Below are 27568 nucleotides of genomic sequence, written 5' to 3'. Positions count from 1 at the left end.
AACGCTGATTGACTCGATGGATTTTCTGATGACTTTATGTCACTTATTTAAAAATGCAGTTCCAGGATCTGCAAGTGTTTTGCTTTCTTCTAACACAGCGCTGCTGTCACTGGGCTCAGTAGGAAAATATCCTCTGGCGTCAGTGAAAGCAGAATTCAGTCCCAAGTATACGAGATACACAGATGCCCCTTCACAGACTATGAGGTTGGCAGCTTCCCAAGCTGACACATGGATAAAACATGCAGTGCTAAACATTTCTAAACATTGAAACGAAGGCTAGTTTTGGCAGCACTGACACTCGCATGATTAGAAAAATCAGATATGAAAATAAACAAAGATAGGAACAGAGATAATTCAAGGGACTTAGAATTCAGTGAGTAAAACACTAACACGGTGAAAAAAGGGATATTTAAAATTTACCAGCCAAGCCAACATGGCATATATCAAAAGAAGACATCTCTGCAGCTGGCACTAAATAATAAATAAATGAATTTGGGACACTCATGTGGAGGGGTGGGTTTAATGGTAGCTGTGCTTTCTAGTTTAGAAACTTTGAGCTGAAGAGAAGCAGATTTAAAGCAATCCAAAGGAAGGCTTGCTTGTCCTTTGTTTACAAAGCACAGTTAAACCAGGACATGCCTTATATGGTACATACTGATTCACAAAAACACTACTGGAAGATAGCACACTACTAAGTCACTACTAAGGATGACAGATTTGACAGAAAAACTTGTGGAAGAATGTACACTGGTGTCTGCTAAGGATGACAAATTTGGATACAGCTCCAACTCTGGAAGTTCAACAGCTTTCAGCATTTGAAAAGCACAGGAACAGAAAGAATTAAATCTCTCCTGACATGTTTCAAATACTCTTTCCATTAGCATTTAGGCCCACGCCATCATCACAGATATGACACTGGGCCAGACAGATGATTTCATGGGCCAGATGTGCTTTCATGTCATATAACACAGCAGAAGAACACTTTATGCTCATTTCTGCAAAGCCATGCAAAAGGGCTACGTTCCACAAACAAAATCCTCCTCTTGAAGATGCACCTTAACCTGGCTTCAAACACAGACATGTTGCACTTAGGTGCCATCTCTACAGGTTTAGATTCCCTTTAAAGCCGGAGAAGATAAAGGCATTTTCAGGGTACAACTTACCTCAACTAACCAACTCAATTACACCCTAAAAATGACTATTTCTCTCCATTAAATGCAAACAACTGTAGACAGGCAGCCCTCATTTAAGCAACTGCATTGCAGATGTCTAAGGTCAGGGCAGAAGAATCCTTTGCCCTTTCCCTAGCAATAGCACTTCCTCCTTGTCTGTCTGGTTAATATTTAACTAATGTCAAGGTTAGGTTTCCTTCTTTATTTTCTATGATCTTTGCTTTCTTGAGCATGTATTTTTTTGACAACTTTCACCTCTTTTCTAGGTGCTAGAATGGGCTGCCCAGGGAGGTGGTGGATTCACCAGCCCTGGAGGTGTTCAAGGAACATTTAGACATTGTGTTGAGGGACTTGGCTTAGCTACTGGTGACAGGCAGATGGTTGGACTGAATTATCTTGTGGGTCTCTTCCAACCTAGGTGACTCTATGATTCTATGATCCCTTTCACACATTCTCATTATTTATCTCATGTGCCTTCTGCCACATTATTCTTCCGCTTCTATACAGTTAAATCACCCTACAGAGGTGCTCCCCTCTGTCCCAAGAAGAAGAGGTCTAAAGGAAGCTTCAATCCCACTGTTCTGCCATCCACAACTCTACTGTATTCACTGGAGTTAGAATAAGCTCTATTGTCTTATCTGTCCTAAAGGTGATCATCAGTATGGGAAAAAGAAAAAAGAAAAGAAAAAAAGAACAACAACAAAAAAAAGAACAAGTCCATTAAAAAACAACAAAGAAACTACCAAGAAGAATTGTAAGACTAAATAGTCTTCTCATGTTTATCTAGTTTAGATTCTTCCTACTTAAATACTAATTTTTTATTTCACTCATTATCATTTTCCTATATCCTTCTTCATTCCTTCTTTATTAACAATGACTAATAGGAAAAAGCTCATCTCTGCTTCTTCTTAGACTTGAAAAATGAAACACTATTTCACACAGCACTTCATCATCAGGCATTTTCGTAGGAGTCTTGTGTTTGTGCATAAAATTAGGCTCAAAGTCAGAAGCACAACACACAAAACTGCTGCTGCATAACAGACATTGCTACCACTACCTGCAGGGATATTGAAAGGGAAAGAGGCATCACATTCTTAGAAATAAGCAGGAAGAGGAAAGTAGTATTGAAAACTTGAAACTCTAACTGCAAAATGCTCCAAGCAGGTGAACGAGTGTGAGATGAGACTAGTTAGGAAGTCATAAGACAGATTTTAAATAGTGACCTCTGTCTGGATAGCAATACTCCAAGCAACCATCACAGCAGCAGGTTGCTTTTCAGCTCCTGTTACAGCTACTTCGCATGTTTCCACTCTAATTTCCTTTTCCAGACCCATGAGGGATGCTGACCCCACATTATCCTCCTCCTCACATCGCCTCTGCCCTCTGCTGAACTACGTAACTTCTCTCACGCCTCCCAGTTTTGTCTCCCTGGGACAGTAAAGAAAATCCCTTCCTCCCTTCTGCTGTTCAGCAGGAAAATATTTTCATAGAGGAGGAAGATAAGTATTCATTATTTAAACCCTTTAGAGGAGGGAGTGTAATCAGGAGGAAAAAAAAAAAAACATCAACAATGCAGTGCAGAGCAAAGCAGGAGGTATAGTGTGACTGACTGACAGTAGGGAAAGGAAAGAGGTACATCGGCTGTTGCCTGACTTATCATTGTTAACTGAGAGGTTTAATTCCTCCCTAGGTCCAGAAAAATTCCCAAAGAAAAGACAGCTAATAACAAACCTAGACTGATACTTACATCTTCAGTATTTAAATTTTATTTCCCATATACATGCCATTTTCTTGCTAATTTGCCCCATCTTCTTTTCTTTAATGTGAACTGCACTTTCCCAATCTCTAATTGAAATGTACAAATTCTGAGATCCTATGATTTCCAGAGTCAATTCTGTGCACACATAACATGTTTTGATACATATTACATTTTATCAGAGATTCCATGCATAGCTTTGCTTATGGTCAGGATTTACAGTAAAAATAGAAATATTTTAGGTTCTATGATTCATTGCTGGAATTAATTTTTAAGCATTTTAAAATAGAAACACTCAGAAGTGCTATTAGCTTGTTGATCCGGGTAATGGACTATGTGCATGGATGTGCCCAGAGAGTAGTGGTGAATGGAGATAACTCCAGCTGCCTACTGGCCATGAGTGGTGCTCCCCAGGGGTTGGTACTGGGGCCTGTCTTGTTCAGTATCTTAGGAAATACTTTGTCTCTAAAAGAGTAGAAACGGCTGCCCACAGAGGTGGTGGAGTCACCATGCCTGGAGAGATGTTCAAGAAACGTTTAGTTGTCATACTGCAGGACACAGTTTAGAGTGGAAGAATTCTGAATGTGGCATTTAAATTATGAAGACAACAATAAAATCTGTTCTCTTCCTCCTCTTCAACTATGACCCCATTATTCAAGAATAAGGACCTACTCAAATGAGCAGGGCAGCTAACTTGGGAATGGATAAATAAATGAATGGATAAAAATATTTATTTACGCAGCCACAGCATGTGAGAGTACCTGATGCAGGGTGCTCCTGAGAAACAAAGTTTGCAAGCTGAAGTTGACAGGGCTGTTGCTAATTGTATGGTTACAAGTATTTTTAACTTTGTAAACTGAAATAAAAAACAATAGTCTTAGTTGTCATTCTCCAGTCTTAAAAATGAACATCTGAGTGCCACAACTACCATGGACAGCCTTAAACAGAATGGCAGCTCCCACATTTCTGCACCCACTTCACATCATTTCCACTGTATTCATTTTGATAATAAAGTGGTTTCTGTTGCTAAGACTGTGCAATGGGGAATAACTCTTCCGCACTGTATAATTCTGGGGTTTATTACAGCTCAAAGTCTCAAATACACTGTTTTACCAAATCAACTAAACAAATGCAACTGGGTTCCAATGTGCTCACAAAGTTTCTAGCACTCTCACTATGAGCTCTGGACATGGAATAGTAAGTTGGGTCTGATATAGGAAAAATTACCTGATTTTTTTCTCAGATTCACTGCTTTAAAAACTATTAAGAGATTTCATACAAGTCTGAAAGAGATCACTACTTCAGCTCAGAGGTTAATGCAGAACATAACGTTCCACCTCAGATGAGCATTTTGTTTAAAATCCCTCTGACACTATTTGGTAACCAATTTGTTCCAGCTAAAAAACTTCACAGAGTCTACATTTTTTTCACCAGCAAAGGGTCAGAGGAGAAAAAATGCTTAGAAACAAGTCACAGATCTAACAGGCAAATGCAAAGAGCTTCAGATCTGGAACGTAAGGCCAGAAGAACAGGTTCAGCAGGAAGCATTCAGCGTTGCCCTTCCTCCTTATGTTGTCCCTTTGAAAACTAAGAACACCAATGTACACCACTATGAAGGACCTCATTCACACACAAATGCAGGCATGCTTGCACAAACACACCCCTTACCTTATTTAGCCATTTCAGCCCCGGTATTGTGTTAGAATTTATTTGTTCTTCCAGCCATGGGCGCATCCGCATTCTTTCGACAGGCATTGTTACCTGCGCTGGAAGGAGCTGAAGGGAACAAGGGACAATGTTACTTGTTTTCCTGGCAGCACTCGGCACAAAATACACACAGACCTACTTATTAGCAATTTGCAGGCACTTAACAATAGTAATAGTGGCTTTGGATCTACGAAGGAGACTCCTCTAAGAGCAACTGAGATGATAAGACTTTCTCCATAGGAAAAAGTGGTCAGTCTTGTGGTACATCTGCATTAGTAAACCCCTGTCACCTGAAGACACATATCAATGACAACAGCTCTTCTAATGACACAGGCAGGATACCACAAAGCAAATCAGTTCTCCTCCTGCAGAGACCTCTTTCGATGGCCTATGAACCTGCATTTGCTGAATACATTTTTTGCCAACAAGAGAAAACAACAAAACCAGAAAACAAAGCCACGCAGGAAGCATCTCTGTACTAGCTATAATTATGTATGTATTAACTAGAGTGTTTTCAAATGGCTGCTTCTGTTGCACAAACTTGATTAAGACAGCAAACACTATATTTTTCATCGCAGTACTTTATGAGACAGCTTGGTTCTGGTTGCACAGTACAACCCCTTCTCTCCAGCCTTCCCTGATGAACTCAGTCACTGACTTTTTCTTGAACTACATTCCAATAGTGCTTAGCTAGGAAAGGAGCACTTTGCAGCCCCCTCAGATGCATCAGGACACGTTATGTTACTCAGCTAAGGCTCCAACCGTCTTCTTTGTCTCTCTCTCACACACACACACAAGCACACGTGACCCTGATGCCACTTCCCCATTTAGAACAGTAAATTATTGACAGAAGAGTCCAAAGTCTTGAAGTCAGGACAAATAATTTTAAAAACATTAACCTATCTCAAAGTGCCAAGCAGCACTAGATGCAGATTAAAGCACCGCATTAAACTCCTGCTAACCAGCCTGCAATCAATCATTTCCACGTTCAAGTACTTGCATTTAGGCTTCTTCTTCTCTCCCCCACTACACCAGGCTCAGCTCCTTCCTCTCTCCTTTGTTCTTCACATCTGCGTTCTCTGCATCATTCTTAACTTCTCTGCTCTGCTATTCTTGTCACCTTTGATCTTTAAAAATGAAAAAAAGAAAAAAAAAAAAAGAGAAAAACAAAAAGACTAGGCTACACATCTGAAAGCACACAGCAATGACACAAATGTAAATGCATTTGTTCTTTTTTCCTATGGGACTACCAGCATCAGACAAACTAACAATCAGGCAGCACCAAGCCCACACCCAGCACAAGAGGAAGAAAAATGTTCAAAGTTTCCTCTCATTGCTCTGAGGACATGTATTTCCTGAAACCAGCAAAGAATTAGAACCTGAGTGCAACAATAAGGCCCTCTAATATGTTTCCAGTGACCAAAAAGGTCTAAAATAGCTTAGAAAATGCTCGCAATTGCTCAGCTTGCTTTCAGATATGAGAAAGCAGACAACTCTGGAACCCAGCAATGGCAGAACGCTCCTGTGAAGCCCCAGTCTGTGCAGGAGCAAAGCTCTTTTCTGAGTGACAGGAACACAGAATCACAGAAACATTAATGTTGTAAAATACCACTGAGATCACCTAGTCCAACTGTCAGTGAAGCTAAAATGCAATATTCCCTCTTCAAATATGCAAGAAGTACAGGTACTTTTTTACAAAGCAGATGCAGTCAGGCCCTGGAAGCCCTTCCAGTACCAACTGTCCTGTATGGAACACTCAGTGCCACTTCTCACCTATCAGAACTAGGGTCAGAGTTGAAAAACACCAACGACTGCACTAAAAATGCGAGTGCTCTTCTATTTAGCTGTCAAGGAAGAAGTACACAGATGCAACTACCATCTTATAAGCTTTTCTTCATAAGACTTCTTCAAATATACGTACACTCTGAGACAAGGCAAGGAAACACTACGTATAATCTTCAGATTTCAGTTTGTATGTGTGTGCACAGGATGCATCCTGTGTTGTGGCTAACAAGCCTCTAAGACAAATGTCAAACCTATCTGAATGAACCAGTTACACAAAAAGCAAGGCAGTAACCTATAAGGTAGCAGCAGCAAATTCCACCTGGGGGAGAAAAAAATAAAAACTGCTTTTGTGAAAAAAGTGATGAGTTTCAGGAGAGGAGAAACTGCTGGCACCGCTGCTACTAGGAAGCAGGCCTTGCCCAGAACAGCAAGGTAGAGACATTTATCTCATCTCTCTCACATCCCCAGGGGCTCTGCCAGCTGTTCCCTGCAGATGCTCATCTCCTTCCCAGTGCGTGGAATCCTCTGAGACCAGCACAGCATCCATAGCCAGCAGCATACGCCTTCACATCCATCACCTGCACCACTTCAAATTCCTCAGCGCTAAGCAGAAAAGCGGTTTGGCTTGTGAGAAGGGAGGAGTGGCTTCCAAGATCTGTTTATCTGAAAGTAAAACCAAACCCAGCTAAAAATAACCTGTGGTGATGTGCAGCGGGAGGGAGCTGTGGGCATCTTCTGGGGAGCTGTATTTCACAGAAGGGCAAATGCAGCATGTGTGCATTCATCAAAACATATCCTGCGCTCCTCAATGACCACGAGCTGAAGAAAATAAAGCCTGACGTTTTCAGAAAGCACTCTCAGACCATTCTGCCTTCGGACAGCACGGCCCATAAAGACATTAAAATGCTGTGGTTTTTTGGCTGCCGTACGTCAGCAACATCTCTGCAATGAAAATAACTAGTCAGCTCTATCTAGCAATTGTCTGTGCAAAATGAAGGTGCCACATCTTCCCTCCAGGGCTGTCAAACACGTGCTTTGCTCATATAGTAAAAAACACCATGATTCTGCAGCGCCTCAAAAAGTAAACCCTGTATTTCACTAATGCCTTGCAGGATGTGTGACACAGTTATGAGGCAGGGTTAATAGGTGCACCTGGGAGTCTCATAATGATGGCTCCTTTCTGTATTATTTTTGTTGTTGCCTTCAGTGTCAGCTTGAAATCCATCCCTCTACAAGTGGTGGCAAAATCACCTTCTACCGCTAATTGTTGCTCACGTTTTTAAAGATCTCTACATTTCCCCTAAACAGGCAGCAAAGGCACATCAAGTTTAACTAGCCATCACTAAGCATCAAGTCATCTTCACCCCAGATTAGAATATGTTAACTATGAAGCAAACACAAAGCCACACAAAACACAGGGCTCACCAAGCCCCCTCACTCCTGCTTCTCTCTGGTGATTACCCATCAGAAAGGAAAAAATGAAACAGTGAATCCTTTTAAGGAGAACGAAACCTTAACATTTAGAGTCTGAAGCAGGCCTGCAACACCAGGAGCGCCTCTGCACCTACCGCCCACTGCTCATCAACCTTCATGGTGCACTTCCCCTTCAGATTTACAACCCTGGAGTCACCACTACATGTGAGTACATGAATTTTGTGCTTTGAGACTGCCTTCAGCTCTATCTCAGTCTCATCATGAGACAAGACTTTTCTCACCCAGATGGCTTTGTGAACACGAAGAAACTTTGTGAACACTGGGAAGTACCCAGGTTGCAAGCAACACCTCCTTCTATAAGGTTTGTTCATTCGGCTGAAGCTTAACCAATGCTCCCATCCTGACCAAAACCACACAGCAGAGACAGGAGTGCACTCCAGCATGAGAGCAGCTGGAGAGGACAGGTGGCATCCTCAGTATCCAAAACTGCTAATAAAGACATTGTGCTTTATACCACAGCTACAAACTTGGGCTGTAGTGACCTCCAGCACCTCTCAAGGGAGGGCTCAGGAAAATGCTCAGCATTTCCAGAGAACCATGCTGAAGTCAAGCTTTCTGGCATGACACTGAGAATAATTTCTGTCTGTTTTTAGTTCTGGTTTATAATTGTCCTGTGGTGGGGGGAGGGGAGGAGTAAAAGCCAAGAAACACAATCAACTACTAATGCAGATGGGACCCAAGAAAACATTTTTGTTTCCTACAAGAAAAGAAGAACTCATTTAGACATGAAAGTAGGCCTACCTACTGGGAATTCACTTTGTCAACACTTGCCATTCTTAACAAGAAAGCACATCAACAAGAACCAGAATTTGTAACTATACATCTCAGAAACACATTAAGCTTGATAGCTCTGTTAATATAATTTCCCCTTTCTTGCTGCATTTTCATCAACAACATCTTTCTTAGAGAGGGCCACAGTCAGGGGCTGTTGACTTCTCAGCTGTGGGAGCTGGAACATATTGACTGACGTTACTTCAGAACAGCCATTACCCTACACTCAGTGACTTCAGTCTGTGGGGAATGATAATAGTACAGTGACACTATACAACAGTACTATAGCACTAATACTGCAGCAGTACTGTAATAGTATTTTAAGGTCTTTTGAAGGTTTGTGCTAGTTCTGCAGTCAGCTCCGACTTTTTGTTTTTGCAGTTAGACACCATGAAAATCTGATGGAACCTCCTCTCTGACAAGCTATAAACTGCCTTAATCCCACAGATGCAACTCAGAGAGAGGTGTTATCGAAGAAAGATAGCACAAGTTGCTGCAGTCTGGACAGCACAACCCAGCTATGAATACAGAAGCTTGGAGGAGGTCAGCCAGAAACACAGCTTCTACTACAACACATCACACTGGAAAATAAGATTTCTACATGGGAATTGTAACTGGAGTCGAGCATACAAGCCAACCTCTCAAGAAAGACAGCTGAAGGAAAAGACCGAAGCACAGGTATAAGTGCTTTTATGAACAGTGATACAAAGAACATTGAGCAGGCAGCTGCCACTACAGCATCCTTAAGACATAATGTTCTATTGAATTTCAGCTCCATATGTCTTTGCAAGATATGTTTTTCTAACATTCTTTATGTAAGACTCTTTAGAAGGAAACTTATAGCAATTGTTTGTTTTTAAAGAGATATGTAAAGTAATAGTTATTCTCAAGAGAGATTTCCCTGTAAAGAAATACTAGAAAAGCTGTAAACAACAGTTGGGTTACATTCTATCTATCCCCACAGCTTTAAATATTTTCATTCGGTAATGTTCTATAAACAGCTTGTAGCCGTCCCTGCTGTATGCTAAGACATACTAGTAATTTCCTTGATACTAGGTAACAAGGAAATGACACAACCGACATATAGAAAGCACAAGCTTTGAGAAAGAAGAGCTCCTCAGTAGAATTATGGTAGCTGTAGAAAGAAAGTGAAAGCACAGTAGAGCACATAGTAAGTTTGAACAGCATAAGATGTTCTTTCTATTCCCTTCCATTTCGCTCTGTCTGTCAGCATCTGGATAACTGAGAAGACACAAAGGTTATCCCCAAACCACAGACTGCTCTATGCCTACAACAACAACGGTTTTTGAACTTATCTCTATGGAAGCAAAGTAAATATATGAATAAATAAATAAATAAATAAATATGGAGAAAACAACTCTTCTTTCCCTATCTGGATATGGAAGCACAGCTGTGAGAAGGCAAGGTAAGGTAAGGCACTTGGGGGCATATTTGCGACACAGGTCACAGCCTTTCCCCAGAGGTATGAAAAAACATCTGTTCCCTAGAGGACTTGTGCAGAATATTGCACGGGATCTGGTTCTCCTTCCTCTGTGAATAGAGAACTGACAGTATTTAAAATAACAATAATAGTAATTTGGTATCTGTGCTGTGCTGATAATCTTTTAAAGTATTCCCTTTGCTTTCTAATGCTGGTGCACATCAGAAAAACATCAGTCGCTCTGTGTGACCAAACATATGCTGAAATGAGACCATAAACTAATTTTAGGATTCAGGGAACTGGGTTCTGTACTTGTCCACGTGCCAAGACTGTTCAGGGATACAAAGAAACATGATCTTATTCTGACGACCAGCACTTAGAAGCAAAATTCTGGCCCTTGGTCACAACAGACTCTGCCTTCACACAGCATTTTGCGTGTATGGACTCTGAGCAAACCTAGCTTGGAAGTCACCCTATTCAGAGATATTTCCCTAGGTAAGAAAACCTGTTAATGTGACCTGGTCAGAAATACTTCTGTACCATAAACAAGATTTAAGTTGAAACAGATGTAACTGAATTCACACATCTGAACTGCATCCTATAAGAGACTTCTGCCTGGGTATATTTCACATCTTCCCAAAGCACAAAGAAAATCTTACCACTAATGCTGTCAATGCAGAATTAACATGCCTGCTTTCTGACAACCCAAAATTATGCAAATACACGTTATCTTTATTGGAACCTACAGCAAAACACTTAATTAAAGTAACATTAGTAAATGAGGAAAAGTACACATATCCGCTCTCACAGGAGCATGGGTTAATAGTTCCAAATAAAACCCTGAAGCACCTGGAGTTGTAAAATAGAGATACAAGGCAAGAAAGAAAAGGAAACCCTAGAAAAGACTTCCTAGACTCATGGACAAATTCATGATAGACAGCAAAACAGGTACCCTCTCTGGTCTTTTCCTGTCATGCATTAATGGTGCCCCTCTCCTCTGCTCCCTACAGACACTGACTACTAAACAGGGACAATGCAAAAATCCCAACTCTGCCTTGTGCTCCCTTCCATTTAAAGCCTACCCACTGCTCCACACCCCCTGGCCGTACTTCTTGATCCACACCGCTGCAAAGCCAGTATTCTTCCTGCTCTTTAGCAATGGCAGCAGCAAACAAGGTCTGTGTGAGTGTGCTATGTCCTTCCTGAGCGTCACCAAGAAAAATAACTCACAAGAGCCAAGGAAGGTTGTATCTCACTTGCTCAGGTGCCCGCAAGAAGGAGGAGACTCCATCAAGACAGGCTGGAAAGCCAACAATTAAATAGCAGGCAGGCTGGTAAGGCACAGGCTCTTACAGTACCTGGCCTGGCCTGTCCATTAGTAAGAGCAACCAAGGACAACCACAGAGAAATATTCACCTGCTTACCGCAGCTCCCAAACCACAGGCCACACCAGGATCATGGCTGGAAATCTGTGGGATGGTGCCAGCAACAGCTACACAACTTCCAAAGGTCCTGCTCAGCATGGGCTGGTGGTGCTCACCTCAGGCTGTAGGGAGGTGTGAGTGGATGGAAAGAGGGGGATATTCAGCATTCCCCTCTTGTGCTGCTGCTGCAGGAAAGGAAGATGCAGGAAGGTGGAAGGAAAACAAAAGTCTTGTGTCCTCAAGGGCTGGAGGGTGGAAAAACTACCCAACCACCCCAACATTCCTTACAGAATAAAAAAAAACTGAACAAAGAAATACCTCAAACGTACTGAAATCAGCACTATACACTGCACGACAAACAAGCCCAGGAAAATGTACAATGGGAACTCCTACTGTATAGAGTGTATTTCATCAGCCCTATAGCATTTCTGTTCCACCCAAAGGGTGTTAACATGTCCTGGCTGGGTTTCAGACATTACACATCAAAACAGACTCTTTCCTTTGGTTTCCATGCAAAGCTTATTTTCCTTCAGCAGCAAAGATGTGAGCTGTTGTTTTGTAGTGATCTCAGGCATTGTTAAAGGTAGCCCTTGAATTTGTAGACTTGAACTGCACCGAAGAAAAGCAGAGAGATTTTAATACAACAGAACCAGGAGCCTGACTTGTGCCTCTGCACTGAGCTGCTATGAGACAATGCTTCAGCTTCTCCATACCTACAACAAGGTTTCCATTTTACTGTCTCTTATGCTGAATACAAACATAACATAAGATATGAATATCTGCTGCTGAGCCCATTCGCTTCTTTGGCAACACAGTGCCTTACATCAGCTGGGAACTTGGCCCAGGCTTCTAACAAATAGGTTGTTAAAGATCATCCCTGCAGTATCTGTGCCACCAAGATCATCTGTACACCCACAAATGTCCCCAAGTCTGGTGAGCATACAAAGCTGCTGCTTCACTTTAAAGGAATACTTTGTTTCCTTCTTTTCTCTCTTTTGCTTCCCTGGTCTCACCTTGACTCAGGATGGAGATGTCAGCTTCAGATGGGGTCAGGATGACAGCACGTCCACACAAGCGGCAGCCAACAGCATGTGATTACATACAATTCTTTCCCTGCCACCTTCTCTAGAAGTCTGAAATACAGCCACAATTGTACCTGATTTATTTACTCCTTAAGCTTTGTTTTAGGCCTGGTGATTGCTCAAGATTTGTTTTCAGCACCTGGGAAGTGTCACGATTTTTCCCCCAAAAGCTGCCAGAAGTCAAAGTGGTCTTTTTTTTCAGTAGTAGATCAGTCCTTCACTCAGACAAGTTTAGAACGGGCTTGTTTACAACAGGAAAAATAACAGGCGTTGTTGTCAGGCAACAATTAATTCCATGCATCGGGGAAGTAGTTATCCCCAAATAAATCAATTCTAATCTGGAATTAACTGCTCATACACAAATTCACTCCCGAACACCCACATATAATAGCTGATGCGGCTCCATTGCGGCCAAACCCAGCACATTCTTAAATCTGTCAGGAAAACTCAGCATTTGACAGCTGATTCACAAGGAATTTTCCAGGCTGATGAAAACTACAAGGCTGTTAAGGCTCAAACAATTCTCAAGAATCACTTATTTTATCACACTAATGCATCTCAGCAGCATTTTTTCAAGTCCCTACCCAGTTCTGTTAGGCTCGGTGCTCTGTGAGGAGGCTTGCAGGAGACATCCCTAAAACATCTGCCCAGCACACATTTCCTTCATGCAACTGGTCTTTATGAAAGCAACACAAAATCATATGTGCAAGTACCTAAAAGATGGGGATTATACACTGTAAACATCTTTTTAAAAGCCTGCAGCAGACCTGTCTTTAACTTTAAGACCCTGTCCTGTCACTCCTCTGACTAAATACATGGTCAGGACACCACAAGTAAGAAAAGCAGCCGCTGCAACCAGAAGTCCTTAATCTCAGTGTTCCCACACTGGGAGCTTGTGAGGATTGGGCAAGCCTCCAGAAAAGACGGTTATGTTTTAAAGGCACTCAGAGAAGCAGAAAAATTATTTCAGACAGCTAACATCGAGAAATGCGTTCAAGGAAGAGCTTTCACATTTACTGGCCATGACCTGAACCTGATGTAATCCACCTTGCTCAGATTGGACTCATTTCCCACAGCTAGCCTTGTTTGTGTAACGTACTGTTCTGCAACGTGCAGCAAAAACTATTTGCACACTACACTAAAGTACGATTTAATATTTGTTTAAAGCTTTCACCTTATTGTCTGGGCAAAGGCAGCCTCTACCACCAAAGTTAATAGCTAATCCACATCTTCTTTTGCTACCCTGACTTCTGATCACCAGCACAGCATCCAGAACCAAGAGCAAAAGTCAGAAACCATCCCTGCCTAACTACTCACCGAGCACCAAAACCAGCCCTCTCGTGAAAGCAGTTTATCCCTCAATTCCAAGGGAAGGGATGACTTCCAAACACCTGGCTAAGATGGTTCAATTAGTAAAGAGATATATATGCTGTTTTGGTTTAGTAAAACACACTTGTGCCACTTGCTTAGCACGCTTGCTTTAAGGACAGACCACAGAAGGCACAGACTTAGGGGCTGGGATACTCTGAATCATCCGCACTGCAAGCTGGAAACATGTCTGTCACATGCACTTATTTATGCTTACAAAAATAGCACCGTGAAAGAAGCAGATGTGTGAGCACAAAAAATAACTTAAATTGAGTTAGTTATCCCAGAGATACTGGCAGACAGTGGTGAATTTAACAGAGAAACATCCCTCTCTTGTATGTAAATTGTAAAGGTCTCCATTTCAAGGGCACTAAATAATAAAACGCTTTGTAAAGACACGTGTTGAAACAGTATGTTGTAATCCTACTTTGTACAGATACATTAGTCTTCTCACTACCACAGGACATACAGGAACTTCTTCACTCATTCATGTTGAGATATGAATGGTTAAAGGGATCGCTCATACAATATGTTCTTCCTCTAACGTTTGTGTCAATCACAGACTAACAGCAACGAGACAGCCCCAATTCCTGATCTGCAGCAGCTATTTCTATCTTGGAGGTTTCCTAAAATACTGCAGAGGTAGAGTAAGACCACTCAACTCATCTTCACTGCTATGCTGAGCCAGATAAACAATATTGAGCTAAACAAAGCCAGTCTTCAGCAGTTTCCCTCACGAATCCTGATTCTCCAGAACAGGTTTGGCACCCAAACAACTAAGTCCTGATACCCAGTCAACACTTCGTTCAATACAGCCCGTGAACATGCGTCTCTACATATGAGAAGGACGCGCATTCAAGTTTCCCAGACACGCCAATGCCAGTATTACTACAATGTTTCCAAACGCTACTTCCCCACAAGAACAAGGCCACATTGAGCACCACCGGGTCATCACAGGGAGAATTAGATGGGAAAAGCATTAACCAGTGGGCAAAGCTCTTACTGCTTATCCTCTATTCAGTTAAAGGAGTGTTGAAGTCAAATTTACTAACAGATGAAATAAATAACAACGTGGAATTAAACATTACCAAGTCCAGCTCTCACGCTTCCTCGCTCTGTGTTTATTCTTTCATTTTTGCCAACTTGGAAATGAAAACCAATGGAGTCAGTTTCACTTTTGTTTATATTTGGTTTCAATTTTATGCTCAAGTTTTGCTTTCACGTTTTTAACATCACAGCGTGTGGATCTCAAACCCCGCAGGAAAGATTTCAGCAGCTTTAAAGTATTTGCTTCCTGTCGTCCCCTTTTTTCAACGGTGGAATTGTTTTTACTTCAGATAAATTTCATAAGACGCTGTTACAAATTTGGAATGCTTCTGGCAAGAGAATTGGCTTCTTTTGCTTTTCACAATTGATACGCCACGCTGCATTTGATTCAATAGTTCTGTACTTTCCACTTGTTTCATCTCAATTAAATTAAAGCACATCTGTACAACTCAACCAAACATCTTGATTAAGAGCAGCAAGCTCTTATAGCAAGTTGTAAGCAAACCCTCCTTCTCTTGTGCTGTACCCATGCTAAGTCTTTAAAAACTACTGCAAATGATTCTATAGAAATGGTTAGACAACATCCACTGCAACAGACGTCAACAGTTAAAATCAATACTAGTTTTTCCTACTGGCTATTTTAACCCTAAGACAAGAGCTCACACACTGTCAGTGCAAGGAAGAGCCCTCATAAGGGTCACAAGTAATGATTCAATGTATCTGAAGAAGAGAAGGAAGTTCTTTAACTACACGGAATACTTTTTTCCCCCATAAAGTCATTCTTACAGGAGGAACATGCAGTGTAATAAATCTGGTTTCCTCATTCTTCTTGGTTTGCTGATTTTTTTGTTTTCCTTTCGCAGTTGTGATCTCAAAAAACAAAACATCTGACACTAAGCAGAGTTTATAGCAGCACAAGCTATAATAAAACTTCTGTAAACACTGCCTTATGGCTTATATCCTCAATATAACAATTACCACAGGCCTTTGAAGAACTGAGTTCTGAAAGGTCAATCTTTAACAAGTCACAGAGATAAGTAAGAGCCCCACAAAACAAGTAACGTGTGATTAGTTCTCCTTCTTTATCTACAAACAGATCCAGACTTTCAGCACTGAAAGTCCACAAATGGAGGTTCCAATCCTATAAACCCCCCAAAGAATTTTGCTGGAACACCACTCCCATGCAGCTTTAGGTGCATGCATGATGCATTGAACCTGTGCCTGGTTAACAAGTCCAGGTGTAACCAGTACAGACTGAACAGGAGCATCTTGGAAACATGTTCTTTATCCTGAAATTACCTAAAAAGCTGTGGCACAAGATTATATTCACAAAGGTCAGTGCACAGTCTCTCTTCTCAAGGTAACTCACAAATGGATCACTTGTCCTTATCCTCATGTAGAAAACCTCTGCCTGCACTTAGTTCTCAGAAAGAATTCTTGATTGGTACCTGCTGTAGTATGTGGATATTCAGTGCTCCAAGTTTGAAACTGACCTGTACCGACTGCTAAGCTGCACGGCAGGTTTCTCTCCCACAGGCTGCCTAATCGCTTGTGAACCCGCTTAAACTGCTGGCACCCACAGCACGCCAGGGCAGGGAGCACCGCATTTATGGGCTGCCCGACAAACACCTCCTCCTGTACTGAGTGCCTCTCAATTGTTTTCTGTGGGCTGCGCTAACCTGTTCCCCGCTGCCTGTTCGTTCTTCTTATTATACTGGTGATTTCAAGGAACATTCCCATATCCTCCTCAACCATCTCCTGGCCAAGCTGAGGCGCCCCAGTCTTTCACAAAAGCTGTTCTATCCACCTGATTGTCCTCAATGCCTTTCTCTGCAGCTCTGCCGGTTTCACTGCACCCTTTCTGAGATGGGGAAACAGAAACCGTTAATGCTGTTCAGGAGAGGGGAGCAACAGGGGTTTATGGTGGCATGATGGTGCTTACTTTTCCATGTTTTACTCCTTCCTAATAATTCCTAACCCGCCTTCTGTTTCCTGAGCCACTGCTGGGCACAGAGCTTATTTTTTTCATAGGATTACCTTCGTCCTGTGATCTTTTCCCCAGTAAAAAGAGTCAGTTCAAGCTTCCCTCTTGTATATAAAGTTAAGACTACATTCCCTTCCATGTGCATTACATTTCATCTGTCTGTTCTGAATTTCATCTGCAGCCTTACAGCTGGGCTTTCAACATAACAAGATCCTTCTGCAGGCTTTGCAGCTTGGCCTTTGGGGTTTTACTACAGGGAACAACAGGTGAGTCCAACAAGCAAACTTGTTCTACGACCACCCAGCCCCTCCTGCACCCGCTGACCAGCAGGGACAACCAGCACCCTTTTTCCATCCAGCAGGCATGGGCTCAGAGCAACCTGATCCCACACTGAGACCAGCCCTGCTCAGGGAAGGGCGGTATCAAGGAGATCTCAACAACAGCTCAACAACACCTTTACAAACCCCACAAGACTGGTGACGCACAAAGTCTCCTCAACAAAAGCCAGGCCTATTCTTTGTCAAGATATCACATTTATACCTCCCGCTCACTAATCCCATTCACTAACTTCTGGCAAACAAACAAACACAGAACCAACTGCCCTAGAGCTTTCCGTCTCCACAGAAAACTTGAACAACTGACAAGAGATTTGTCACCTTCTATTCCTGGAACACCAAGGCCAGCTCTAAGCAACAAGTGACACACATCACGGAATGCAGTAGCAACTTCGCATTTTAAGCATCACCTCCTCCATCTCACCCTCTATTTCCAGCAGTTTGTTCTGATACCCCTTTAGACAGTCACACCTATTGGAGGGCAAACCCCAAACACGCTGACTCCTTAAAACAGTAAAAAGCCTCCAACAAAAGAACCTCTCCAAGCTCTTCCTAATGCACACGACTCAAAGACCTTGTTTCAGTCTTGTGTTGCGACTTTATCTTCCTCGAGCACTCCTTCTGCACATGGATCATTTATCAGCAGACTTCCTGCTTTTGATGCACTTCAAAGAGGATTTACTGTTTGTTTTCATGCTTCTAGCAACTCGCTCCATGACTCTGTTTGGCCTACCTTATTATGTTTAACACAGATATTACATTCTTTTCCATCCTTCTCACTGAGCACAAAACATTAACTTGCTGAAAGATGTCTTTTTACCTCTGCTGAACCACTCCACTTTGCTTTCTGGCTTCTTCAGCTCTTGTGGTATTGCTGGCAGATGCCATGCAAGTGCTTTGAGCCTCTGTTATGCTGCCTTTGAAGAATTACGTGCCACCTGCAAGTATTTTACACTTCTGAGTGCCTCTCCCCCTTAGAAATTGTTTTCTTGTTTCATGAAGATCTACTATGGAGAATTACCCACAGACGCCCCTGGTTTTACTGCTCCTGAAACACTTCTCTGCTCTACTTTAACATATGACAGCCAGTCAACACCTTGAACCACGCAGCCTTCATCTACGCTCTTCCTATTTAGGCCAGGAGCACCGATTCACGAGGTCCTGTGCTACTTCCTGTCACTGGCGGCCTTTAACAACCAGCACCCGCTGTGCACATAGATGACATCCCATCCTCCTTAGGCCACCTGTAGGCTCTGTCACTACAGTATCTGAGCTTCCATTGCTTCTGATACTCCAAGTACTGTATCCCGGAGATGTATTAACAGCATTGTTAATGCCACAAGGATGGCCCTCTCCAAACAGAGGCTATCTCATAGCAAACTTCACATTCTTCACCTATATGCCTCCATTCTTCACCTATAAGTTTTCCCCAGTTTTGGTTTAAAACTTTTATTTTTACACATGCATATTACACATACATAAGTGTACACTTCAGCTTAAGGCACACATGGATCTATCTAGATAAATCCGTTTTCCTAATGCAGGCTCCTTCTATTCCAAATATATTTCCAGTTCCTCTTGAATCTTAGCACCCATCTTCTCATTAAGTCTCATTAAGACTGCTTTTCTGACGCCACAGACAACTGCAGGCCTCCACACAGCGTAGATTTGGATCCTTACCCCCTGTCTAACAGCAATATTTTACTTCTCAAACCTCCTAGTTACCCCTTTCTATGCAGCATGATCCACCCCACAAGGTTACCTGGCTGTGCCTGTAACAAGCCAAACACATGGAATAGAGCCTCAGTGAAGCAATGCCGTGCCAAAGGACTCACTGCACACTGAGTTCTGTCAGCAAGAAGAAGCCACAGCATGCTGGGGGCACATGGAGCAATGCCTCTGACAGACACCACCACTATGGGACAGTGAAGCCTCAGAAGGGGTCAGTGGCACGGAAAGGCTGTGATTCAGACAGAAACCATCTGCCTCCCCGACCACTCGTGCTAGTTTTATAATTGTGTCACCATTTCCGCACCAGCGTGAATTCAAATTTTAGTGCTACTTTCAACTCTCTTTATTTGGTACTGCTAAAGGATACTACATGCAAATCTAATTAGATTTAGTAACTAGCATCTTAAACATTAAGTATCTCATCTCTGGTTCTGCTTTACAAGAGCTCCTGTGTTCAAGAGATCGCTGTCCAGAAGACCTGAGCACAGTATAAATGACAGATGTATAGCATCTAGGAGCAGCGTTCTGGGTGCTGAAAATGAAATCGATAGAATCACATTAATGGGAGCTCAGCGTATAAACAGCTCAGCCTGAAACTCCCTGCTGCGTCTGGTGCTCAGTGGGAGATAAGGAGCTGAACGCCGCTGGGATCCGGCCCTGCTGGGCGAGGCAGTCGTTCATTGCAGAGCCTGGATCCCGGCCGTGTGCCCAGACACAGCTCGGCGCTGCAGTGCAAACAGAACTCCGGCTCCCGACTTTTATTCGGGAAGCTGTCCGGCTCTGGGCCCTTCTCTCGCCGCCTCCCTCCCGGCAGGGCACGAGAGCCGAACGGGAGCAACGTGACAGCGCCCCGTGTAAACAAAAGGCCGCTGCTGCTGCCGGATGGGACGGGGAGCGCCGTTCCAGCTCCATCTCCGTTAGGTGCCGCCGATACCGGCCCGCAGCTCGTTCCCACCGCGTACTAAAATGACGAGCGCCCGCTCCCCGCAGCCGCGTTTCTCCGCCGGATATTTACAGGCCATCCGAGCGCCGGGGAGCGGCCCTGGGCCCCGCGGCCTCTCGGCCCGAACCACCATCCTCGGCGACCGTGGCCGAGGCCGTCCGCTCCGCCCGGGCCCGGCGGCAGTGAGGCGGCAGTGAGGCGGCAGTGAGGCGGCAGTGAGGCTGACACGCTCGGAGCTGCCGGCCGGTCGGTCGGAGCGGAGGCCGCCGCGCGGGTCGCACCGCCCGCCGCTGGGCGTCACCGCGGCGGAGGGTGGGGGGCGGGGGAGGCGCGGCCGCCGCTTGTGTAACGGCCGGGAGGGGCCGAGCAGCGCTCCCCGCCGCGGCCCTTCCCGCAGCCCCTCGGCCCGCTCCGGCCGGGCCGCGCCCACGCCAACGGCCGCGGCAACAAGTGCGGGGCGCGGGGCGCCGTGCAGCCGGGGGGATCCGAGCGAGGCCCGCTCGCAGCCCAACGCCCCGCCCGGGCCCGCGGCCTCCTCCGGCGCCGGGGCCGCGCTCGGTGCTCCCATGCCCGCTCCTTTGTCCCCACGGCCAGACGCGCCCAAGCACCGGCAGCACCGCGGCCTCCGAGCCGCCCCGTGCCGCTCTGAGCCGCTCCGCTCCAGGGCCGGGCTCTGCCCGCAGGACGCGCGCACCGCCACGGCGGTACCGGTGTAAAAAAACAGCACGAGCAGAACAACAAATGAGACACGAAATAAATAACACGGCTACGGGCGCTCGTTACCTTTCCGGAGCGTCTTCGCGGCACTTATATAATTCCTCAAGGTTACCGCCGTTGCCAGGGGACGCGAAATGGAAATGAAAACAGGCGCTGAATAATCGCGGGAGCAAAACTAAAAGTTACTCCCTCCGCCCGGGCCGCGAAAGGTCCAGATCGAAAGCAAAACAAGGAGAGGAAGCGGCGAGCCGCCGGCGCTTGGAAATCCCCCCGCCTCCCGCCGGGCCGGGCGGCCGCGCAGCGGCGGGGGCAGGGCTGCGGAGCCCGTCATCAAGCGGCTCGGCCCCGGCCCGCCCGCAGCACGCCCGGCAGCCACGGACACGGCGCCCGAGCGGAGCCACGACGTCCCGACGGGGCCGGGAGCCGCGGGCCGCAACCGTGCGGGGACAGCAGGGCGGGACTAGGAGCGCTAAGCACGGCGCTTAGGAGCCGGCATCGCTTCGCCAAAGTTCTCGGTCTGCGGCAGGTTCTGCCAACCGCCTTCAGTGTCTGCGTGCCGAGGAGGTGCGAATGGCTGAAGGGAGACCGGGTGCGTCATCTCTGCCCAGAGATGATGAGGGAAAGGCCTCGAGCACGGTGGGAGATAAGGAATAACTTGTTGTAAAAGGTCCTGCTTAAATGCAGTGTGTGGCATCCACACCTGTCCTGCATATGTGCACGTCTATACATTACCTTTACATTCTTGCACACGTGTTCAGGTGGGTGAGCTGTATCCACAAAGCCAAACTAGGTAACTGGAAACTCAAGCTGAATCTTTACGGGCTTGAGGTCTCTGTAGGAAATGGTGGCTCACTGAGCCGGCAGTGCTGACCCCAAGCAGGATGGAGGCCGCCCCTACACCAGCTGTGACCAGTGTGAGAATCCACCCAGCTCAGTCATCATCACGCTGGGGAGGGTCAGCTGGGTGCCCCTCAGTTGTCACGAAGCTGGTGTGGAGCTCCAGAACAGAGCACAACGGGGAGCCCATCCACCTCCCAGAGAAGCAGCAAAGGCTCAGGGGAGAGCAGCAAAGACAACTGAAAACATGGAGTGCCCCTGGTGCCCAGTGACTGCACAGTCTGGGGTCTTTTAGGCTGCAGAGACTGTAGTAGAGAAAAGTAGGGATGCGTTGCTTGCTTTTCTAGCGTAAGAACTAGAGAGCATCAAACGAAACTAGCAGGTGGCGGGTTAAAAGCAGTCGGGAGGAGGAGGCTCTATGCACAGCAGTTAATTGAACAGTGGTATTTCCTGCTTTAAAGTTCCAAGAGGTCACAGGGCATCAAAAAGCACCCGAGCATGCTCGTAGAAGGAAAAAACACGAGGTGCTGTTAAACGTGAAGACTCTGCATCAAACTACCCCCTAAGCAAGAGATTTCTAGAGGCTGGAAGCTGCTTTGAGGCTGCAACGGTATCCACAGACCTCTGCATCTCCATCTCAATGGGATGTGTTTTCTTAATGGGTTTTGCTTCGAGCACTTTGCTGTGTGGCACAAAGGGCCCAGCCGTGAATGCCTGCAGCCTGCCCAGCACTGCTCAGCCTGCAGAGGGAAAGGTTGGCCAGGCTGGTTCTGCAGTGCTCTGTGGCTATTGGCACTTCCAGTGTACGCTCTTAATTTGTTTGCAGGATGAGTGAGCTATGAAAGTCCGTAGTTGATGCCTCAGCAGATGCCGTGGGAAGAATGCTTACAGTCTCACTAATAATTTAATCTCACATTCAGAGGACACTTTATTCACCAAGTGGGCAGCCTGTGAATGACACAGTTGCCTTCCTGGAGGAACAATAATTTCCAGCTCTCTCTTTCCACTTCTTCTCGCTGCCTTCCTCTGATCTCCACAGGGCTCACGCAAAGGCATTAGCAAAGACATTCCTCTCCATGTCTTCTGCAATGAGATGTTCCCGGGATGTACTAGAAGTTAAATCTGCAGTGGTACTTTCACAATGCTGGAAGGTAATGGGAATGCTTTTTGATACAGAGCTTCCAACGATGACTTCACTCCACCCAAAAGTAGAGTTCTGGCTTTCCTAACTGCTGTTTCAGTAAGACCTGGCAACGTTCAAATCAGAGCATTTAACCACAGAGCGTCTGATATTCAGAGCATTTTCTCTCCAGAATTGCCAAAGTTTGCAGTTTGCGCTATTCATCATCTTCCACAGGGACTCAGTTGATTCCATTAGCACCCTGCTCGCCGCGCGCAGAAGATTAACTGTGCTGGCCTGGCCTTGATTTCTACAAGAAGAAAAGAATATATCCTTCAAAATGGGAATCCATGAAGTTGCAGAGGGTAAAGAAACCATCCAGCTTATTTTTGCAGTTTAATAATATTCAGGGAACTGCTCAGCACTGCACACCAGCAGCACCCCAACACTATCTGCAGCACGTAGAGTGCTTTCTTAAGGCATTTCAATGTAAACTCATCCGTGTGACACCTCTGCTCTCATCAAGGTGCTTCTGGCCAGGAGCTCTGCCCATGAGAGCATGAAGAGGGTGTCTTCATTACAGAGTGCTCCTCAGCTCTCGTGTTATTTCAGCTGCGCCAATCTGATTGCTGAGAATGTGGATGGTAGGAGAGCTGCTCTGTTGTTGTTGGTAATAATGACATAAAACCATTCCAGGATGGAAAAAAAACACCAAAAAAAATCCTGTTGCTATTTTAGTGTTGTGAAAGGATGTTTCGGGGTGACTTCACAACAGGAATGTCTGAATTAGCTGAAGAAAGTGCTCTGAGCAAGATATTTTTAAGCGACACTGTAAACACAGTCCTCTGCGGCCAGCACTGAGTGCACTTTGCAAAACGTGCCAGCAAAAATGAGCCAACAAAGAAAAAAGACTGATGTGAGAATGAAGCTTTTCTTTCGCAACACAAAGCCTCTCACACTTTATGTAAAGGTGGGTGCCCTCATTCATTAAGCTGCTGCTTTACTGAGCCACTAGGGGATTCAATCAGAAAGAGACAGGATAACAACCCACTGCACGGCTGAGTGGGCAGGTAGCCCCACTGCCTCAGTCCTGCTCAGGCAGGGACACCCAGTGCAGGGGCCCAGGCTCCTTTGGGAGCCCCTCTCCATACTAGGGGTGTTGAACCGGAGGGCAGAGGGGTATGGGGAGCAAACCAGCTGTGGCACCTTCCCAGGGTGTCACCTGGTCAGATGGGTCAGCATAGACTAATCAATGCCCCACCTCTTATCATTGCCCCCATAGCTCCTGCACACCTGCTGTGGGCAGCAGAGCAGCAGCACAAGCTGTCACCCCACAGCCCCTACCTCAGCAGCACAGAAGAATTTGAAGTTTTCTTAAAGCATTTCTGGCTAAGGCTTCCTCCTGATGGCAAGCAAGGCTGTGCTCTGTGCCTACACATCTGTGGGGCTAGGTACAGACAGCTGAGCCTTTCCTCTCTGGCACAGTCCCTGTCTCACCCTGCAGCACAGACTGGGCGATGGCCGAATGTGATCCTGAAAACAAAGAAGCCAACTGTAAGGGAGTGAAATATAAATGTTTAATTTTTGGCTCTGCTACCTTAAGCAAAAATGGTCACTGCAAGATACAGAGCCATTTCCAAGACACACAATCATAGACTCACAGAATGGCTTGGGTTGGAAGGGACCTTAAAGCATCCCCAACCCCTGCTGTGGGCTGGGTGCCCCCCTCCAGCTCAGGCTGCCCAGGGCCCTTCCAACCTTGGACACCGCCAGGGATGGGGCACCCACAGCTCTGGGCAGCAGTGCCAGCACCTCACTGCCCTCTAAGCAAACAGTTTCCTCCTCACATTTAGGCTCAGTCTTCCCTCTTGTAGTTTGAAGCTTTGCACTTGCCCTATCACTATCAGACCATGTACAAAGGCACTCCCCCTCCTGCTTGTAAGCTCCCTTCAAGTACTGGAAGGCCACAAAGTCAGAACCACCTTTGAGGTTTTGGCTGTTTTGCCTTTTCTAATCAGTGTTTAATGATTAACAGATGAGTAAGTGCTGTATAAGGAGTGCTGCCTGTGTTGGAGCTGCCCAGGCTGACCTCCAGAGCTTCAGGACAGCTTCTGCACACTCGGCTTTCCGTTCTTCTCAAGCACAAATGGATCCACCTTCTGCTTGTGCTGAAATAGCTGAAGCCAAGTTCATCTACCACACCTCTGCTGCCAGCCTGCAGAGCCCAGTAAGTTCATCTTCTGAACAGCAGCATCTGGCTCTGTGAGCTGTTTCCGGAGTGCAGCTCGGCAGTGACTCATCTCTCCTGGAGCCCATCTCACTGCACTTCTCCCCCAGCCAGTCATTTCTGTCGCTCTGACCGTTGCCCCGCTCTCAGGTTTGCTCAGCCAGCACAGCCCAGTTGAGGCTGTCGAGGCGGGATGCCAGGGCTGGGCCGATAACCAGCAGCGGCAGCACCGACTTGCAGTCCTCTGTTCCCAGAACTGGCTGCACGCTGGGGTCCTGCCAGGGTGGGCTTATGGGGAAGCGTTGCAGCAAAGCAGAGGGAGGTGCTGAATCCTCGTGTGTCAGCCCCCAGCAGGGCTGCTCTGTATCTGCAACAGAAAGAGGTCAAGGCAGGGGATGGAGGGAGAAGAAAAAGTATTGGCTATTAATAGCAAATATGAGTAGCAGCTTTATTTTGAATGCCTTATTTAATCAGTGATGTGCAGAAGGCTCACGATGCACTTTACCTGCTGACTTGCCACGTACAGATCAGAGAGGGACCGACAGATTAAACAAACTTTGCAAAGCAGGGGAGTTTTAAATAGGCTGAACATCCAGACTCAAAACAACATGGGGATATTGCTCAGACAGCCTCAGCGCCAGCCTGGGCTCAGGGAATTCAGCCCCCTCCCCTTCCCAGCTGCCGGCATTGGGTTTCCTCACTGCTCTCAGGTTTGCCTTTGTGTTTTCTGTACCTGCAAGAAGTAAACAGCAACAACCAGAAGCTCATCCAGGGCTATGAGGCAGCACAGCAGGTGGGCTCGCTTCCTTGGCCCAGGAGACCAGCTAGACACTGCTAGCCCATTAAGTCAGGGGGAGGATTCCCAAATAAATAACTAAAGCTCAGATTCTTGTGGTAATTATTTGCATATTTGCACCTTGCTTTAAAGCATTCCATGCAGGGCAGCAAATCCTCCTTTTAACCAAAGGAGCACTCCTCAGGTATGCACGCTATTGAGCTGCTAAGCAGCAGCAGCTGCCCCAAGGGAAGGTTGAGCAGACTGAGAGCTGCAGCAAAGGCAGGCGGCTGCCAGGTGGAGGCAGAGCTCCTCCTCTCCCATGGAGGTAGGTATAAGGGAGTGCTGAGTCACCTACTCCCTGCAGAAAGGAGCTGGAGAAATGTGATTTCCTTGCTTTTCTTTGCTCCTGCACCATCACTTCACTTTTGGAGTGAGTTTGGCTGTCGGGTCAGGAGTTTTCTTTCTTGGAAAGCATTGTAGTCTTGTACCTTGGGCTAATATGTAACAGCCTGATAAGCTGGTAATGGTAATAGTTCTCAATCAGCTTCAAAGCAGGAGTAATCTGTCATTCCTTGGCAAGAAAACCTTTAGAGCACATAAAATAGCTGTAAATACTTTGTGGAATTCTGTCAAATAACATTGACACAAAGCCGTTAGCTCTGTGGGTGAGGTTCCTGTGGGCTTCCTCTCTCCATTCAGGTATTTGGAGTGTCTGTGATGCTCTGCCCCATCTCTCCCTGCCTGCATTGCTCTGTGGGCACAGCCTGGAGGCCCAGCAGATCTGCCAGCACCCGGCACCCTCAGGAATCCAGGGCTGCTCAAAGCCGTGCCATGTTTGGCTCCATTGCTTTCAGTGTCACATCAGCACCTCTCCAAGCTGCTCCAAAAGCATGTCCTTAATGCTCCAAAAGTGGCCTGTAAATGGAAGGCTCCCTTAGCTGTGTTGGCACGGGCCTGCAGCCAGTGCTTTACATGGCAGCCAAACAAATGGCCGTCCAGCTTAGAAAGGAGGGAAGTGGTGAGCTCCACTGCAGCCACGCTATCTCTCAAGTGACGGTGATGAAGACGCAGTTGAAGTCCAGAGGAAAGCCAAGGAGTGAACTAAATGCCTGTCTCTCCACACTTTGTACATGTAAGCTCAGTGCTGGATACCCAAAGTGGATGGCTCACTGGGACTGTTACCAGCCTGTGTTCCCAAAGCAGGGAGGCCCCATCTCTGCCCTCAGCAGCTCCATGCCCATTTCCAGCCCTGTGGGCAGGAGCAGGCAGAGCCTCAGGCAGGCTGTGCTCAGGGCTCACCCCTCACCATGCGTGGCACAAAAGGAACATAAACAGGAAGCACGAAGCCACAGGAAGCTCGACTACAGAAGTTTCAGTGTTCATAGAAGCATTATTTTTAATACTTCTATTGCTGTGCCTCGTGTCAGGAAAGAGCATTTGATTTCTCCCTCTGCTAAGAACTCGGGGAGGTAAAATGTTCCCTCCAGGTTATGCACTGTTCCCCAGCCTGATTCTCACTATGTTACAGCGTGGTGGCACCGATCTGTGGCTGCTCACACCCTTATGCTGGGGGTGCTGGGATTAGACGATCAGTTTCTCCCACATCCTCCATCTACCTGCTTTCTAATTTCTCCTTCTCTTGGCACACCTCACCTCCAGGATTTCCTCATCCAGACACAAACTCAGCTCCATCCCCTGCCCCAATGACAGATGGACCACTGCCTGCTCCAGACACAGTTCTCCCATCACACTAAAAGCCAGACGGTCTCCCTGCTGATTCCTCTTAGTAGCAAAATCTTCACGTAGATAAAATACTATTTCTGACTTCCATTGCCCAGCTCCTGCGCTT

The 27568-nt window shown here is 45.9% G+C and overlaps 1 protein-coding gene and 2 long non-coding RNA genes across 8 annotated transcripts in view; 1 reads left to right on the top strand and 2 right to left on the bottom strand.

Moving 5' to 3' along the window:
- IRF2 (interferon regulatory factor 2) overlaps nt 1-21059 on the bottom strand; it is a 38374-nt gene extending 17315 nt beyond the window's left edge. Inside the window, exons 1-3 of one of the 6 annotated variants that reach the window (XM_085546682.1) lie at nt 20824-21059; nt 5632-5762; nt 4597-4704 (exon numbers count right to left, since the gene is read on the bottom strand). In XM_085546682.1, the coding sequence (XP_085402808.1) occupies nt 4597-4704; nt 5632-5637 (114 nt within the window). In that variant the 5' untranslated portion in view covers nt 5638-5762; nt 20824-21059. The other 5 variants (XM_015861404.3, XM_015861403.3, XM_032444499.2 and 2 more) reach the window with 5 other exon arrangements.
- Nucleotides 21060-21865: 806 nt separating this feature from the next.
- On the top strand, nt 21866-25825 carry LOC116653390 (uncharacterized). Its single transcript, XR_004307097.2, has 2 exons — nt 21866-23684; nt 24750-25825. It is a non-coding gene; the product is annotated as an uncharacterized LOC116653390 (long non-coding RNA).
- Nucleotides 24275-27568, bottom strand: LOC146761049 (uncharacterized). Its single transcript, XR_014945831.1, has 2 exons — nt 25675-27568; nt 24275-25308 (listed from the first exon to the last, which is right to left on the bottom strand). It is a non-coding gene; the product is annotated as an uncharacterized LOC146761049 (long non-coding RNA).

Source organism: Coturnix japonica, chromosome 4, assembly GCF_054131305.1.
Source record: "Coturnix japonica strain WE chromosome 4, WE-NBRP24, whole genome shotgun sequence".
In the NCBI taxonomy this organism is placed as follows: domain Eukaryota; kingdom Metazoa; phylum Chordata; class Aves; order Galliformes; family Phasianidae; genus Coturnix; species Coturnix japonica.
This window is presented reverse-complemented; position numbering and strand designations above follow the sequence as displayed.